The sequence below is a fragment of the Falco naumanni genome, chromosome 4 (genome assembly GCF_017639655.2).
Source record: "Falco naumanni isolate bFalNau1 chromosome 4, bFalNau1.pat, whole genome shotgun sequence".
Taxonomy (NCBI): Eukaryota; Metazoa; Chordata; class Aves; order Falconiformes; family Falconidae; genus Falco; species Falco naumanni.
In genome coordinates, this window is record NC_054057.1 from 62,235,740 (window position 1) to 62,252,480 (window position 16,741).

A 16,741-nucleotide genomic window follows, 5' to 3' on the forward strand; every position below is an offset into this window, starting at 1 on the left:
CAGGAACCAGTATACACTGGGGGTCAACTTGCTGGAAGTCAGGAAAAGCCCTCGGGATCCTGGTGGCCACCAACTTGAACACGAACCAGCAATGTGCCCTTGCAGCACAGAAAATCAACAGCATCCTGGCTACATTCGGCAGAGCACTGCCAGCAGGTGGTGATGGGGGTGTGATTCTTTCGCCCTCTCCAGCAGTGCTGAGATATGTGGACTGCAGAGGCCAGTGTTGGGCTCCCAAGTACAAGAGAGACGGAGCTACTGGAGAGAGGCCGGTGAAAGGCCATGGACAGGATTAAGGGACTGGAGTGTGTCTCACGATGAAAGGCTGAGAGAGCTGGGACGGCTCACCCCGAGAAGATTTGGGGAGGGATGTGTACAAGCCCCTGGAGGCTGCAAAGAAGCCTGAGGCACACTCTTGTTCTACCTCCGGACTGCATTGACAAGAGCTAACAGGTACTAACTCCCCAGAATTGTCATGACTGAAGTGAAGCAGTATTTGCAAAGTTTCTTGCAGACAAAGCTATCCTAATACTATTAGAAAAAAGGAACTGAAGACCTCAGTTTCAGCTTTGACAGCACATTGCTAAAGCAGATATCGGGGAGAGATTTAGAGAAAGGTAGTTCAGGGTAAAAGACCACCAATTAAAAAAAAAAAAGCACATAAGATACTTACCACCAGGAGATCTAGTCTATCTTGGTATGACATTGTAAGATACAATTGTAACAGGCACCAGGATTTACACACTGAACTTGGAAAACACGGCAGCAATACAAGACCTGGTGATAGCTGAGGCAACGTGGACTCACAGAACCGAGTTCTAAACTTGGCTTTGCCACCTGCTCAGCAGGCCACCTTAGAAAAGCCACTCTGCTAACAGGTAGCCATGTCCAAGTGCATGATGTTTTTGAAAATGCTGCTTGGAAACCATCTTTGGGAATAATTAAGGAATTTAATTAACATCATGTACTTGTTTTTAAAAGCACTTGTTCTAGTACTCAAACATTTCTTCCTAATTATCAACATATGCTAGTGAAATTCTGTATTCACCCCCTAATCTCTCCACTGGGCTGCTGAGGGTCAATAACTATAATTGCTTAGGGAAAGTGCTTGAGGAATGAATATTACAAGGTGAGTATTACAGGGCCATTTACCTAAATTGAAGGTATCACCCTTGCACCAAGCCTTAAAATATTTTCTAATACCTTAAATAAATTCTGCTTAATTTCTAAGAATTTATCCCATTTTCCAGTTGTGAAATAGCAAAGACAGGTCATTGCAATAATACTGAGTAGTATTAGTTAAGCTTAAGAAGCAAGGCAAGCTCTAACAGCAGTTCAGCTCCTTTGCCCATCAGTTCTGCTTACTGTGAAGAAACACTCAGGGCAATGGCCTAAACAATTCTGTAAATAAATAAAATAAAATCACTCCCAAAGAGACACATATTCAGTTACCTGGAGTTGCTGCTGTCCCTTCCCTGAGCTGAAGCAGTTTTAAAACAAAGCAACATTACCGGTATACTTTAGACACAGCACTTTAGGGCTTAATCCAACCCCCAGTAAAGCAAAAGGAAAGCTTCCAGTTACTTCAATGGCTCATCCTGGTGTTTTACAAAAATTCAACATGAACTTGCCAGACAGCTTATAGAAAAACATACACCTACATCTTCTTAAAAGTAGCTGAAAAATAGTACAGGAATCCCTGGACCTGTTTCTTAGCAGTTAAACACACCAGCTCCTCCTGCTGTCAGTTTTTACAAGGTCTGGTATTTACTGTAAGGGTAGAACTGTCTTAACTACTAACTGGGGGAACTACTGCCAGCCACTGAACGTACTCATCAGTTCAGGCAAGGAGAAATCAGGGTCATGGGATGGTTTATACAACACTGCTTCAACAGTCACCAGAAGGCATGCTGGTCTTACAACAAAACCTCTGAGGAATTACGTAGAGGAGCTACACAGGTCCCTCTGAACTTTCCAGTTAACAGCAAGAAAGCTTTGCCCAAGTGCAAGAGCTACAAGTTTTCTTAAGTCCTGCTCAAGTGGGCATCATAACACTGGTTTAATGAAGGTAGGTGACAATATCACTGTAACAGGGGCTGTGCAAGTTTTCTATAGTCTTCACTTACGCTGATTGTCTCAAAAAATATCTCTTCGTAGTGGGGAAAATAAACAGCAACTGCCACTACCACGACACGCAAACTCATTCCCATCTCTTCGGTATTTAAACCATAATTGAAAATTTGAGTGCAAATTCTGTTTTAAATTTGACAAAATAATCACATATTGCTTTCAGTTTAATTCAAACCTGATGATTAGACCTGGCACAGACAATACAGCTCTTGAAACATTTCATAGTCTGGTCCTGATGCCATGAACATTATTCATGCATTAAAAACAGGACTCATCTTGATCACAAATATGGCTAAACACCACAAATTTGGTCTGCAACTCTGTGGGCATACTTTAAGCACTTGCTTCAGGTTGCAAAAATTATTCATCTGTAAGACTGGTCTGGCAGCACTTGGAAGGACCAGTTTGTGTGTACCTGAGGTAAGCATTGCACTGCATATAGTCCACTCAGCAGTGCTTCTGGCAATTCAGTGCCTTCCAGCTATTCAGAAAATAAACACTTCATCTGTAGAAAAGTTTCATTTAGAGATTGATCTCCTAGGCAGCAAGTGATCTGAGCCAACTGTCTTCTATGAAAAAGAAAAGCCAGGACACCCCACCCTCTCCTACACCAAGGGCTCTGCAAACTTAAAATGAAACAAACAAAAAAAACCCTACCAAATTATTAGTCAGGTCTACCAAACACTATGGTAGATGAAAACATGGACAGCTCAAAGCCAGCAGTGTTTCTGGCTTAACCATAGAGTTGACAGGGCCCTCGATCTGCAGCTTCTGGACCTTAAAGCACAAGTACATTCCTCCAGAGAAGCTTGAGAAGCTTCACCTTATTCAGTCCCCTATATTCACTCGCTTGGCAGGTGCGTATGTGTGTGTGCATGTGTGTAAATAAGACATATGTATTGAAAATCCTACATTTGCTTCAACAGCACAGGAATTAGGGTAAAAGAATAGGTTAAAGCCATTGTAGCATTCCTCTCCCTCGCCATGCTGAGCAGTAACCGCAGTAGCCGCTCTTCTCTGCGCACATCCCACTAGCTGCAGCTGCCTGCTTCTCTGCCATCAAAACCACGATGGTGGGAAGCGATCTCAAAAGCTCCAGCACTGCAGAGGCACCTGCAAGCACGTCTGATACAGTCAACACCTTTTAGCTTTCTGAAAAAGCTCTTCAAACACACAGGGATAAGGCAGGACACCATTGCATATGCAGGGTCTCTCCAAATCAGACACTTAGCCAGCTGAAATCTAAAGATTTTAGGCTCAACAGTGGGTCCCCAAATGAGCAGAATAATCAGAAATGCCAGGTCTTTCCTTCCGTACTTCTTGGGAAGGCACAAAAAGCAGGTAAAATAGCTTCCTTTATCATTGTTGCTTTTTTGGAAGACAAGCTTCCAGAAACTCAGGTCAAATCTAACAACTCCACCTAGCACTAGTAGTTTTCATTTTTATGTCTCTGAAGGTCAGCTCCTTTGGAGCAAATCAAACATGTTTTAGTTAGCTAGAGTGCAAGTGGGAAAGCACCCAGCAATCTTCTCAAGGCCAGGTCTCCTCCCCTCATATTCTAAATTGTATAAAAACAAAAACATGTCAAGATGTTGTAACTACATAATCCTCATCAGAATCACAAGATAGTATTTGCATCTGGCCAGGGGATCAAAGGATTGTTTTTATATAAACAAATTTAAGGCAGCATTTGCTAAACCGATAATCTCAAGCAAATGGACAGTGTCAATATAAAAAACCCTAATCTCCAGCAGTGACTTGGCATAGTGCACATGGAAGCATAAACACAACGGAGCACATTGCCACCATCACATCTGCAGCTGCTCTGCAGTACACATATCTGCGGGATGCCAGAGGGCAAAAAAGAAAAAAGTGCTCTTAGCTGGCCAGGGTGGGGTGGACAGGTTGTGGACAAGAGTCACTTTGCATGTTTTATCATCCTATCGCACATTTGCATGCACAGACTTTGTCAAACACAATTTTGTGAGAGAGCTTAAGCAAAAAAACACGAGTGGGAACAGAAATGCTAATAGTGTCATACAGTCAAAACTAGCTGGTAACAACTAGCTTAAGCTATTTCAATTCATACATTTAAATATTCTGTCTCAAAATGGCTTCTGAACAGCAGACAAGCTCATCTCCTAGTGTCACACACACACAAAAAAAAGGCTTATAGTTTTGCTTGCCCTTTGGCATTCCAAGATGACACAGATGCTTGGTTTGGATTCTCAAGCTTCTCTCTCTAACCATGAGAATTAAAGAGAATTTGAATTTAAACGGAAGCCAAGGTTTGCTTGGGTTTGTGTTTCAGGAATGCCAGAACTTTCAGAAGCACACGCATACTGTCAGATGGCACTAACAGAAGCACAGCTGCACAGGCAGGTCTGGGGTCCAGAAGCAGGAAAAGGACATCTGACTTACGAATTTGCACCAAGATCCCTCTCACCCCATCCCAATCTCACACCTCTCCTTCTGAAACAGTGGGCTGAATCTTGCAGGTTTAATCACCTTGCCTGATCACTCGATGCCTGTGATGGGATCAAACCCAAGATGGCTACAGTAGAGAATCGCAGCCTGGCCAGGGCTGGAAGGGCCCCCTGGAGCCCCCCCAGCCCAGCCCCTGCTGAAGCAGCTCTCCCAGGGCAGGCTGCACAGAGCCACGTCCTGGCGGGTTGGGATGGCTCCAGAGGAGACCCCACAGCCTCTCCGGGCAGCCTCACTTCCTGAGCTTACCTGTGAGGATGTTATGGGAGACAGTGTGAAAAGCCTTGCTGAAATCAAGGTAGGCAACATCCACCACTCTCCCTTCATCCACCCAGCCAGTCAATCCATCATAGAAGACTACCAGGTTGGTCACACATGATTTCCCCCTGGTGAATCTATGCTGAGTACTCCTGATAACCTTCTTTTCCTCCACATGCTTAGAGACAATACCCAGGATGAGCTGGTCCCTCACCTTTGCAGGGATGGAGGTGAGGCTGACCAGCTTGCAGTTTCCTGGGTCCTGTAGAGAACCCCAAAGGAAGTTCACTACCTGAGCAATGCTAAATCAGTGTAAAGCAACTGAGCTAGAAAAAGATCAATTTTGTTTTGTGAACTGTAACAGCTAGATTAATTTCACCACTTTAGTTCATAAAACATGGAAAAAATTTCAAGAACACTCTGGCTTATCAAGACAATACTTAAGACACTCCTTCCTCTGTAAGAAAACCAATGCATATTACATAGTCAAGCAACCCAACACAAGATCCAGGCAGCTTTACAACACACTGCGCTTTAAACAGAAAGTGCCAAAAAAACCAAACACAACCCTCACACTGAAATAGGCTCCTGACAGACTACTGGTACAAGGCCCTGTGCTGAGATGAACCTGCAGTTTCTGTAGCTGGGCAACGAGGTGCCGGGAAAGCAGCTGAAATCTGGGGCAGAGCGTACAAAACACACACAGCTTAGGAGTGCACCTTTGGTATCACCTGGGTCTCTCTGAACTATTTTTTAATGTTTATTTTGCAAGTGCCTGACAGATCCGAGAGTGCACTCAGATGATGCTTGATACTTGGTTTTGCACAAAACAACAATCTTGGGATTTACATTAATCAGAAGGTTTAACAGCATTGGGGACGGACGTTGATGGACTTAGAGGGAGAATGTGTTTAACATATCATACCAGATAAAAATGCAAGTACCTTCACACCATTTCCTGACTTTATTTAATCCCTCAAACTCTGGGGTATATGGAATATTCTCCATCTTCAGTTTCATATGTGACAAAGTGTCTAGACTTCCTTTTGCAAAAGCAAACCCTGCTGCCTTCTGCAAGAAAGGCACTTACTCCTAGTGCAGAAAGGGAGGTAAAATTAAAGGGAGATTTGGTTTAGCTGCAGGTTTCGGGCTCTGGGGCTGTGTTTGGTTCCCATACAGGGAGGACTGTGTGCTCAGCTGTGCAGCGGTGCCTGTCCGGCAGCATGATGCAGTGCCAGCAGAGCCATCTCGTGGTGACTGCCCACTGCAAATTAAAAGAACTTTATCCCCCTGCATCATTCTCAGTATTTGCTTTCCCATTTAAAAAAAATATACAAAAAGTATACAAAGTTAAGACTCACCACCAAGTTTGTGAACAGCGAGTGCAAGAATGCAAAACGTGTTTATTGTGTACAAGGCCATGAACCATTATGCCGCAGACTTAGTTTTGTACCCGATTCCTCAACAGTAACATAATCAAACATTTCAGAAACAATACTGGTGCTCACTTGAACTAAAACATTTCACAGGAACACCACTGCCTGCGGTAAGCTATTAAAGCACAGTATTTTCCTTTCAGTTGGAACTTGCTCCCACCCAAACATCTCTTCCTTTGCACTTTAGGACACATAACCCTTATTTCACGGGAACACCCTAACAAGAACTGCTGCTACAGCCTCCATGACTTTAATAGGAAGCTCCACAGTATCCTCCAAACTCCTTGGAGCCTTGGAACTGCTAGGGAAAGCCAGCTGCAGACAGCGTAGCACACACCCAAAGTGATCCTTCAGTGTTATGTAAAGCCCACAATGTCATAAGAGGATTACCCCAGAATTTGCCAAATTATGATGTCCAGCCAGGTGCTAGAAAGAGTCAAACCCTTTCTCCTTAAGCTATGCCTTTCCAATGATATTTTAAAAAGTTAACTGTTATTACAGTTTTATTCTAGGACAAATTTGTAGGTGGCCATACAACTGCTCCTCACAGCTCTTTCCTCTTTTCCATCTCTCTGCATTTCCACAGCTCACCCAAGTCCATGACAGGGGCCCCCATCTGATTGTTAAACTTGTCTAATCTGGCTCCTGGGTTTAGGAAAAAAGTGAAAGAAAAACCCTGAGCAGAGATGGAATAGCTCGAGTCTGACGGGACATATGATTAAACCTCTTCTGACTGGGGAAAGACAATCTCAGTAGCAGAGACAGTGCTGTCTGAACACATTCGTGCCTTTTAACATAAATAAATTAACAAGAGGGGGCTGAAAAGCCTGATCCATGAGAGCTATTCTTTTCCCTCAGGAAAGAAAAGCTATTTGCAGACGTACTTGGAGCCAGGGACATAGAACTCTTGCTGCCTTTCACATAGCAGTCTCCTTTCCCTAAAAACTTCGTGTTACACTCAAAGCACTGCACTAGAGCAACACCTAACACCCCCATTAGGACCTTGTAATATCCACCCAGGCTCATTTATTCTATACCCTCAATAAAAGCAAGTCTATTAAGCTTTACTGTATTTTTTTAAAACAGTAATGAACACTGAATAGATCGCATGGAAGAAATAGGCATCTTTATCACTTCAAGAAAGAACAGATTAGACAAGATATAACAGGATCAAATCCTATAAACTGGCCTATAGTAAATTGACACTGTTTTCAGCTGCACAGCTCGACAGTCCTTCCCTTCCTGCTACAAGGTAGGGAAAATGGTAAATATCATCTTATGCGCTCATGGCAAGCAAGCTCTCCAATTTCTTCAGTTAGGGTCTTGTTTTCATCTTGCCAAAGATTTAGATAACGCTCATAACTGTTCTCCAGCTATCCCAAAAAAGGGAAAAACAAATCTCCAAACCAAGAACAAGAAACTGCATCCCCCCTTGACGTGTGGGAGGGAAACAAGTTCTGCTCAAGCAGACAAACAAGCAGCTGTAGAGCCAGAGAAGGCACTGGGGAGGGGAGGGAGGGTTAGAAAAGCCAGGAGAGGCAGAGGAGGAGAAGAGGCTGGCCCAAAGATAACCTGCATGAACACTGCCACATCCCTGCCTCAGCTCTGTATGCAGGAACCAGCAGTTTTCACATAGGGCAGTTCAGTGAGTTTTAATTACTAAGCAAACCCAAAAGGCCTCATTGTACCTGCTTCAAGAACCTGAAGTTATTTGAAATAGTGAGTTACGATTGTAATGTTTAAGGGATAAACATCGGGGAGGACGAGAGAAACTTGTTTTAAAATTCAATACTATATAAAGATTTTAACACTGAGACATTCTGGTGCTGAGATGTTTTAGAATCTGTAACTTCTAGAACAAAGCATTATTTCAAAACATCCTTAAACCATATGCAAAGCATTAACAAGTCTTCATGTTTCTCTGTTACTCCCACTTCTGCAGTGCTAAAATATAAAACACCTAACCGCTAGAGGTACTATAATTGAACCTTTTTCAATTGAATATTCAATTGAAATATTCAGAATACACATCTGAATTGACCAAAGCTCAGTTTTATAATCTTTTTGCCTACTTCCATCCTTCCTACTTCTTTGTTACCATTTAATGAACTATGTTAGTATGGACAATTCAAAATCACATTTTCTGTATTACAAGGCACCTGATACACTTCTAAACAATGCAAATAAGTGTCGTAAACAGACCAGAAATCCCCACTGTATAATCCTCCATTCTGTAGTCCTGGAGGTCCTGTTTATTCTGATGAGTGATCATGACAGTTCTACACATCCCACTTTCGTCAACACTTGATGAGCACCACGATTAATGCAAAAAAAAAAAAAAAAAAAAAAAAGGCAAAACTTTCTTCTGAAACAAGTCACCAGGTTACCTGTTCAGGAGCAAATGTTTTCTTCTTTTACACAGCATAGATCAAGGCCAAAAAAATAATTAAAACAAAAAAAACCAAAAAAAAAAAATCAAGGCACTAGTTGTCACTTAGCTGGCTGGGGGAATACCACACAAAGAATTTAAATTGCTTACCAAGAAAGAAATGTAGTGGACAACCCCCAAATCTGTTTTCCTTTTTACTCAGCTAGGGAAGCAAGTTTCTGTTTAAACCTCTCCTTTTTCTAAGTAGGTTCTGATAAAGCTCTTAGCTCTAACAAACATCAACTGGGCTAGCAAATGTTCATAACAAGCAGGCACAACACTGCATTTTACTATATATGCACATAACCAGCATATACACACAATAAGAAATCAAAGTAAGTAGACCCCTGGATCCATGGGAGAACCAAAGCTTTGGCTATTAAACGTTTGCATCTGAAGGTCACAGCATGGACCTCACGGAGATGCTGATCTGCAGACCTCACCAGCAACAGCTAGTCATCAATCTTTACACCTTGGATTTGCCATTACCCAGAGTGGCGGTACCTTGTACAGTTTCTAGTATTTTGAGATGAAGAGTGCTGTATATATCAGTGTAGCAGTCCCACACTATGGACAGTGCTTTCTCTGAGAAGCCCAAAGCAGCCCCACAAAATATTAACAAATAATAGCATCTTCTGTGGGCCAGCAGTAAGAACTTATTTTACAGGCTGAAGGACTGAACAGAAGGTAGAGCAGAAAAGCAAAAAATGGGATTTGATCTCAATCTTTCCTTTTAAAATAAACTGCTCAGGTTAAAACTACCTACATGTAAGAGTCCTGTTTTAGCAGGCCTAGCAAAATTACAATAAGCAGAAGTGTTCTCTCATGCTTAAGTGGTGCAGCTTTTTGGTCTTGTGCTTTAGACACTTACGTTCCCCCTGAATACCATCTGCATGGGGTTTGCTTTTTGGCTCCTGGCTCCCAGCTTTTTCATCATCATCATCCAGCAGAGGAACATAGTCTGTTTTATCTACTGTTTCTCCAACCACATCATCAAATTTCTCTGCTTCCAGACTGGCAATGAAGTCCCTTTTCACTTCTTCCTCAATCTCGGGAGGCGGCTCTGTCAGAGCATCTGCAAGACTCAGGTTGTGATCCAAGTCAGCCATCCTTTAGCCCCTTTGCAACCTGAAAAGTGATGTGGGGAAGAAGAAAAAGAAACATTTTAATAAGAAACCTTTTAAGTTTACTCAGTTTGATGTTGACAACTGTGTGCCTTCTGCACCCTAACACAGTAAGAAATACTTGCTTTTGAGCTCAGTAATTCCCAGATGCTTACAAAACCCTTACACCAGTACAGAAACAAACAGCTAGATCATCTAAAACAGGTTTTGTTGCATGAACGTTACATTTCATGTGATGTTTTGTCAGAACCTTGTGGGGGCGGGAGGAGAAGGGAGCAAAAAAAAGAAGAAAAAAGGAAAAAAAAAAGAAGAAAAAAGGAAAAAAAAAAAGGGGGGGAAAGGTGGGGGGGAACCCCCAAAACACCATACCTGGCTATCATAAACACAATTTACATTGATTTCTGCCTTGCCCCAGATCTCAGAGTTAATTACACATCCTCAGCAGCAGAAAGACAAATGACGCAAGTGAATTTAGTTCTTGGGTTGGACTCCACCCAGCTTCCCCTATGGAGATTAGGATTTTACATAATCTCTGATGTATATTCAGTGATGCTTTTGATCCCTCCGATAGGGTCCCACAGCATGTTTCTGTCCTCAGCAAACCTTGCTAATACCAGCAAACCCACTCTAGCCCTGGGATTTGTGCTGGAAGGTAAATTTTTAATAATGCTGACATGAAAAAATAAAGTACACACACACACTATACATGAAGCTATAAATTAGAAACCAAGTAAAAAGAATCATCATTTATCTCTTCCTTCCCAGTTCATATCTCAGCATTCAATCTAATTTCCTGGCACTAAACAGAAAAACTGAACTGATTCATCTGTTTTGTAGCTAAAGCTTTCAGGTTGGCATAACAAATACACCCATAAACAATTATTTATTTTTTTTACACGTCATCCTTCTGAAGTTATTATTAGGAACAGCAGCTAAGAAATACTGAGATGAATCTATAGAAAGCTGTCGAAGGCAGCAAAACCCACCACTTCTGCTTGACAAAAGGCACATTTCTGAAGCTTTCAGAGCAGTGATAGTGTTCTGTACACACAACATATAGCTATCCAGGCAGCAAAGACACCAAAAGCTCTAATCAAATATTTTAGCCATTTGCAGAAATTGTCTGGTACAAACTGTAAAAACCAAAACCATAAAGGGCCATTAGAATCTAAATAGGCATACACACAACTCCTACTACAGTAGCTGAGCTTCCTTTAGTTTTGGTCTACGTTTGGAAGCACAAAGTGATTTGATGCTGATCTGTATTACACTCACTACTAGATGTACAATCTATGCCGAGACTCTCCCTGTTAATGAAAGATTTACTCTCTCTTAGGAGTCTGGCAAGCCAATGCAGCAGTACCTGGTTGGGAATCAGCAGAGAACAAGTACATGGAAGTGAAGTTTCAAGTTCCAACAACAAATTCATCCAAACAAAAAGATACACAGGAGCTTAGGTAAAGTGATTCAACATTTTACAACCAATTCTCACTATATTGCACAAGAAACACCAAACCACATTAAGAAGGAAAAAAAAAAATATTGAGCTGAAGATATAGAGCTGCATGAGTAAAGAGGCCCAGACACACTCGCAAGGAAACACAATGGGCATTTGTATGTGCTGGTTAATGAAGGGCTGGATCCAAGTGGCCACTGTGCAGCAGTCCAGGGTCACCGACTTACATGGTGATGGCAGAACACAGATCCTCTTGTTCCGAAAAAACAAAAGCTCCTACTCCTTGAACTACAGGAAATTCTTCGTCAGCAGTATACGGCCACCGACAACATACCTACAGGTTCAAGCCTCTATAAGGCAATATTTCACATTCTTCATAAACAATGGCATCACACTGATATTGTTGTTTATGTAATCGCATGCAAGTATATTATGGAAACTAATTCAGTTAAAGCTATTCTTTTTTTCTTTAACAATAAAAGGTCAAACTTCAAGCCAGATCAGACTTCAAGCAGCAACTGCAGTTTTTGTTGGTTTAGATAAAGGCCTCGAAGAGATACCACTTCATGGAAATCTAGAGGTGAAAGGTTTGGAGTCTTAACCCTTTGTGCAGGGTCAGTTGAATGAATTATGATTATTATAAAAAAAAAAAAGACAGACATCTTTAAGTAAAAGACTTACTAAAAAAAAAAGGTTTCTTTCAGATAGTCTTGACTGTTCTCAAGGCATGCCATTGTACGGATCTGCACACAGTTGACCACACTACCCTTCACTGAGTTTCAAACAGGGAAGTCACTTCTACAATTTTTATCTTTGGATCTGCCAGTCTCTTCAAAGTAAGAAATGTGGCTCTTGAATAGCCATGTTTCCAACCACATCCTCCCTTGCTTTCAACTTGAAAGTGAAATGGTATCTTTTGGGTCAGTCAATCTCAAAAAAAAAAAAAAAAAGAAAGAAAAAAAATTGGAGCTACGAACATTTCATCCTTTTGAAATTTTCATTTAGCATAGGGAAGAAAAGCTATTTAAAATTTTCAACAAGCTGCTTCATGATGCTGCAAGGAAATGCAAGAATTAAGGCTGCAGTCAGAATGTAGCTACAGAACATCCAGTAACTTGGGGAATAAGCAAGCAAAGGCTGGAGTGAACACACCTGATAACAAAAGAAAAACCCAACTCCTCTTCTTCACAGCAGGCATGCCAGGTTGGGCTGAATCAGGCCTTGCAGACTTCACAAGTCCTTCATGTTCACCATATCTTACCTGGTTCTGCACCAACGCCAGCACAGCAAGGTCTACCCATCAAGAACCTGAGCTTTATGTAAATGATATTTAGGAAAACCTCTCATTTTAGCCTCACTCCAAATGCTCATTAGCACTAAGTTCAGTTTACAGACTGTAATCATCAGCTCACAGTTTTCACACGTTCACTTCAGATTAAATATTCCTGCTATTTTAGTTTCAGGAACATGAGCAGCCTTTTAGGAGCATTTCCTCTTGACAGTTTAATTTAGGGTCTCTGTCCAAATAGCAAGACATTGATATCCTCCCACTTTAATGGAAACTACTACCTGCCTATTTTAGAGAGAGGCCCTTTAACATTTAGCATCCTCTCTTCTGCATTATCCAAACCCAGTAACCATCTACAGCCAACACCAGACAGCACAGAAACCTGTATGGCCACAATCATAGGTTTGCAGGCAGAGCAACTTTATCAGCAGTGTTTAGATGGCCCAGAAATTATTTAGTCCTTGTTCCACTGAGACAGTCAGCCACCTTTCCTCTAGACCTAAACAACTGCACTTCAATTAACAGAGCAAATGCCTGTGGAACCCCATGGGAGCCAGACCTGCCGTGTAAGTGGGGTTAGGGAAGCACTGACGAATTCTGAAACCCAATTCCAAGCTAATCCCACCCAGATCATCCTCCAACATAAGCATATTCCACCACAAGCAACTGATGGATTCACATCATGGGTTTTTTGGTCTGCATTAATGTGGTAGCACTTTATGAAATAGTTGCCATAAAATAGCATTGACAATGTCACTATTTCAGACCTACATAGGAGCTAGGACACTACAGGAATCTAGTTTCTGGGGGAAAATAATAATGTTACATAGACTTATCAGCAGGACATTTCCTTGTCTATATTTAACTTCACAGGGAATGCAGAAACTATGTACAAAAAAAATAATAATAAATCAAGAGTAACTAATAAAAGCCATTTTGCATTTTTGTAGCAAATACAGAACTGGTCTCTCAGACACATAAGAGTGCCTGGCAAATAACCGGCTGCCCTAACACAAAGCACCACACTGGCTGCAGGAAGCCTTCCACAGCCCAGGTAGGGTCCAAGGAGAGCCAGAACCCCACTAGAATTGGGACTAGAAACAATTTCTCTGGTTTCCATCTCTGGTGTTAGACCAGCCAAACTACACTAACTCCCAGGCTCCCAGTTTGATCTAGGGCTTATAGAGTTAACTAAGCTAAAAGGAAAATAAATATACTGCAGTCTGCTCAAGAGTAGAAAGCAGAACCTGAAGTATATTCATGTGTTGACCAGCTTAGCAAGACAGATGCTTCCCATACCATTTTTCATTCATATGGAACAAAGTTAGCTACATGCAGGAAGCATTCAAGAACCTTCCTCAAGATGTACCTTAATACACTGTACATTACATCACTGTGCAAAACAGATATCAATGGAGTACAAGGAATATGAATTCTGACATTAACTTTAAAGATGAAAGGGCAAAACTGAGGAATGACTGAGGTTTCAGAAGGCAGCAGTTTAAAAATTTATTAAGTAATTCTTCAGCTGTGACACAGCTGCCTAGATCCTCTTGTTTGTTAAACAACAGAGGGAGTAACAGCAGCAATGGTGTAACACCAACCTGTATGGCTTAAGATTTCTATCTCTGCGAGAGCCTCAGAAGACAGTCAAGTCCTCCCTGAAGAACAACGAGTAAGTATTTTGCTCAGAGGTAAGGTGTGGAAAGGAGCAGACCACTATGTTATCAGTCCCACACCGACAGCTGTACTACAGACAAGGAAAAGTTCTCCTGTAGCTAGACAGTCTTCAGTCCATTCCAGGAAATCTTCAAATTATGCCACAGCAAATAAATCATATTCCCTTAATTCATGCTTTAAAAAAATAATAAATGGTTTAGACTTCTTCATGTTCCAGCAACAGCTGATCTGTTATACCTAGTATTGTCCCATCTGTTCTTTTTTATGCTCAGAATCTTTGTGTACCCAGTGACTAACCCGTTTGTTTCAATAAATTAAATCCACTTTCTTGTTAGCTAATCTGAAAGATACAGAAGAGTTTGTTTTAATCTCCTACCCATATCACGACCCTCTATCCGGGCATATTGCTCCAAAGAGCTCCTGCTATTTACCCAAGTCAATTTGTCTCTCCCTTTCAAAACAAGCTCCTTTCTGGGTGTTCCCACCACCATTTGACCACACACACACAGCTGAAGTTTGCAAATATATGCAGAACTGGTGCTCTGCAAACCAAGTTAGAGAGTCACAGACTTACAACACCCTAGAGATCCCTAAGAAGTTAGTCCAGCACTTCCTTGTAGGGGTCTTACTTTAAGTGACTTAGTAGAATAACTTTGAAGAAACACCATCTTATCCAGCCACGCTCTGAAAGCAGAAGGAATACGAGCCACACTTACTTGCATAAGCCACTGCCTCTAGCTTCCCATCTTGGGAAGAGTGGAATTTATTTCCTGAACTTTGTATTTCCATTTTGTAGCTTCCTTAACTGCACTGTTGTGTACATGCCTCTGGGCATGCACCATCTTTGAATTTAAAGTTATGATCAGTCTGACCCAGATTTTGTGCATCTCATCTGAACAGGGAAAAAGGGAAGAGCAGGCAAGTGGGGGCAGGGGATGCTGCCCACAAGAAGAAAAAAAAAAATACCTGAAAACCTGTGAACTGTTTAAACAGATTCATACTTGGCACATGGCGTTGACTGACTTCCCTTGGCTTTTTGGCAGACGGAATAGGTGATTTTTTCCAGAGCAGCATATACACGACAGGTACCAGCCTCTGCCAGTTATGCAAGCAGAGCGCAGCGCTGCTGCCTGCCAGCCCTGCAGTGACACAGCACCTCAGCCCTCTGCAGAGCCCTGCCAGGCTGCTGCTCTCCTACAGCCCGTACCTCTGCCCCAGACCAGGCGATACGCACTCGGCCTCTCTTTTTCCACTTAACACTGGTCTTGATAGTTGCTGGCTGTATCCGTACCAGCATTAACTACATATTCTCCTCTATGAAAACAAAGTTCGAGCAACCTTCATACCAAAGGGGTAGGAGAAATCTATTCACAAAAGCAGCACATTAAGATGAATAAGAAACAAAGCAACATCTCCTCACTTTTGCTTGTTTGTTTGTTTAAAGAAGACACTGTGATATACATGCTGCTCATAAATCTATGTATTATTTTATCAGATCCACTTGCTCCTTTAAAATTAGCTCCTAACTACATACAGAACAAAATCCCCGACTGGAAGAAACAGCGACAGCTCAGTCATGATTCCCATTTCTCTTGTCCTAAGTCAGCTTGCTTTTCTTAGATGAGGCTCTCATGAGCACTTCGCAGTGCCTGTTGAGGCGTTAAGAAAACAGGCTAGCAGGGAGCAGACATATGCTAAGTCATCTTCCTTCACCATATCCTGAAGGGAGTCCTCTGTGAAAAGGACGTCTGCATCTATCTTTCAAAAGAAGAGGACACATCAATGAATCAAGTTGCTGACATTTCTTACATTCCACGGCTGGGCACAACAAATCTATGACCCAATTTAATTTTTTATCTTTTTTTGGCACATTCTGAACAGGTAGGATTAATTTATTGGGTTTTTTAAAGTTAAACACAGTAAGATCCCTGCTTTATTTCTGTGTTCCAAGCCACAGGAAATCACTCAAATTACTAGAAGCTTCTTCTCAGAAGTAATGAGATGCAGGCCAAGGGTATTAAAGTCTTTCCAGCAACACACACAAATTCACGCTCAACTCACTTGCTAGGTAAACCAGTGCAAGGGCCTCAAAATGGGTGTCCTGAATTATAGGCTTATATTCAGGAATTACTTCCCAAAAAAAAAAGCAGCGATGTACAGTTACCATCTCACTAGTTGAGGGAAGGCTGTCCGGTCCAGATACTCAAGACCTGGTAGACAAGTGTTAAGTACCGGATACCACACATATCATCATACCACTAGTTAAGTGTAAGACTATAGATATATCCATAGCAAAAAACAAACACTGATTTTAAACTTTGAACAGTTGTTTGAACCAGAGCGTAGGCAGCAGCCTTCTCATAACTCTGACAAGCTGAAGCAAACAGCAGCAAGCAGTTTCCAGCTCCAAGCTGCCACACCACTCATGCTGCCAACTGCCATATCACACAAAGGGTC

The 16,741-nt window shown here is 41.8% G+C and overlaps 1 protein-coding gene across 10 annotated transcripts in view; it reads right to left on the bottom strand.

Moving 5' to 3' along the window:
- The window catches only part of MAP4 (microtubule associated protein 4), a 170,439-nt gene that overhangs the window by 104,868 nt on the left and 48,830 nt on the right, over positions 1-16,741 (bottom strand). For all 10 annotated transcript variants that reach the window (XM_040589744.1, XM_040589739.1, XM_040589745.1 and 7 more), the window contains exon 3: positions 9,608-9,864. In XM_040589744.1, coding sequence (XP_040445678.1) covers positions 9,608-9,845 — 238 coding nt within the window. In that variant the 5' untranslated portion in view covers positions 9,846-9,864. The remainder of the gene's footprint in view (positions 1-9,607; positions 9,865-16,741) is intronic.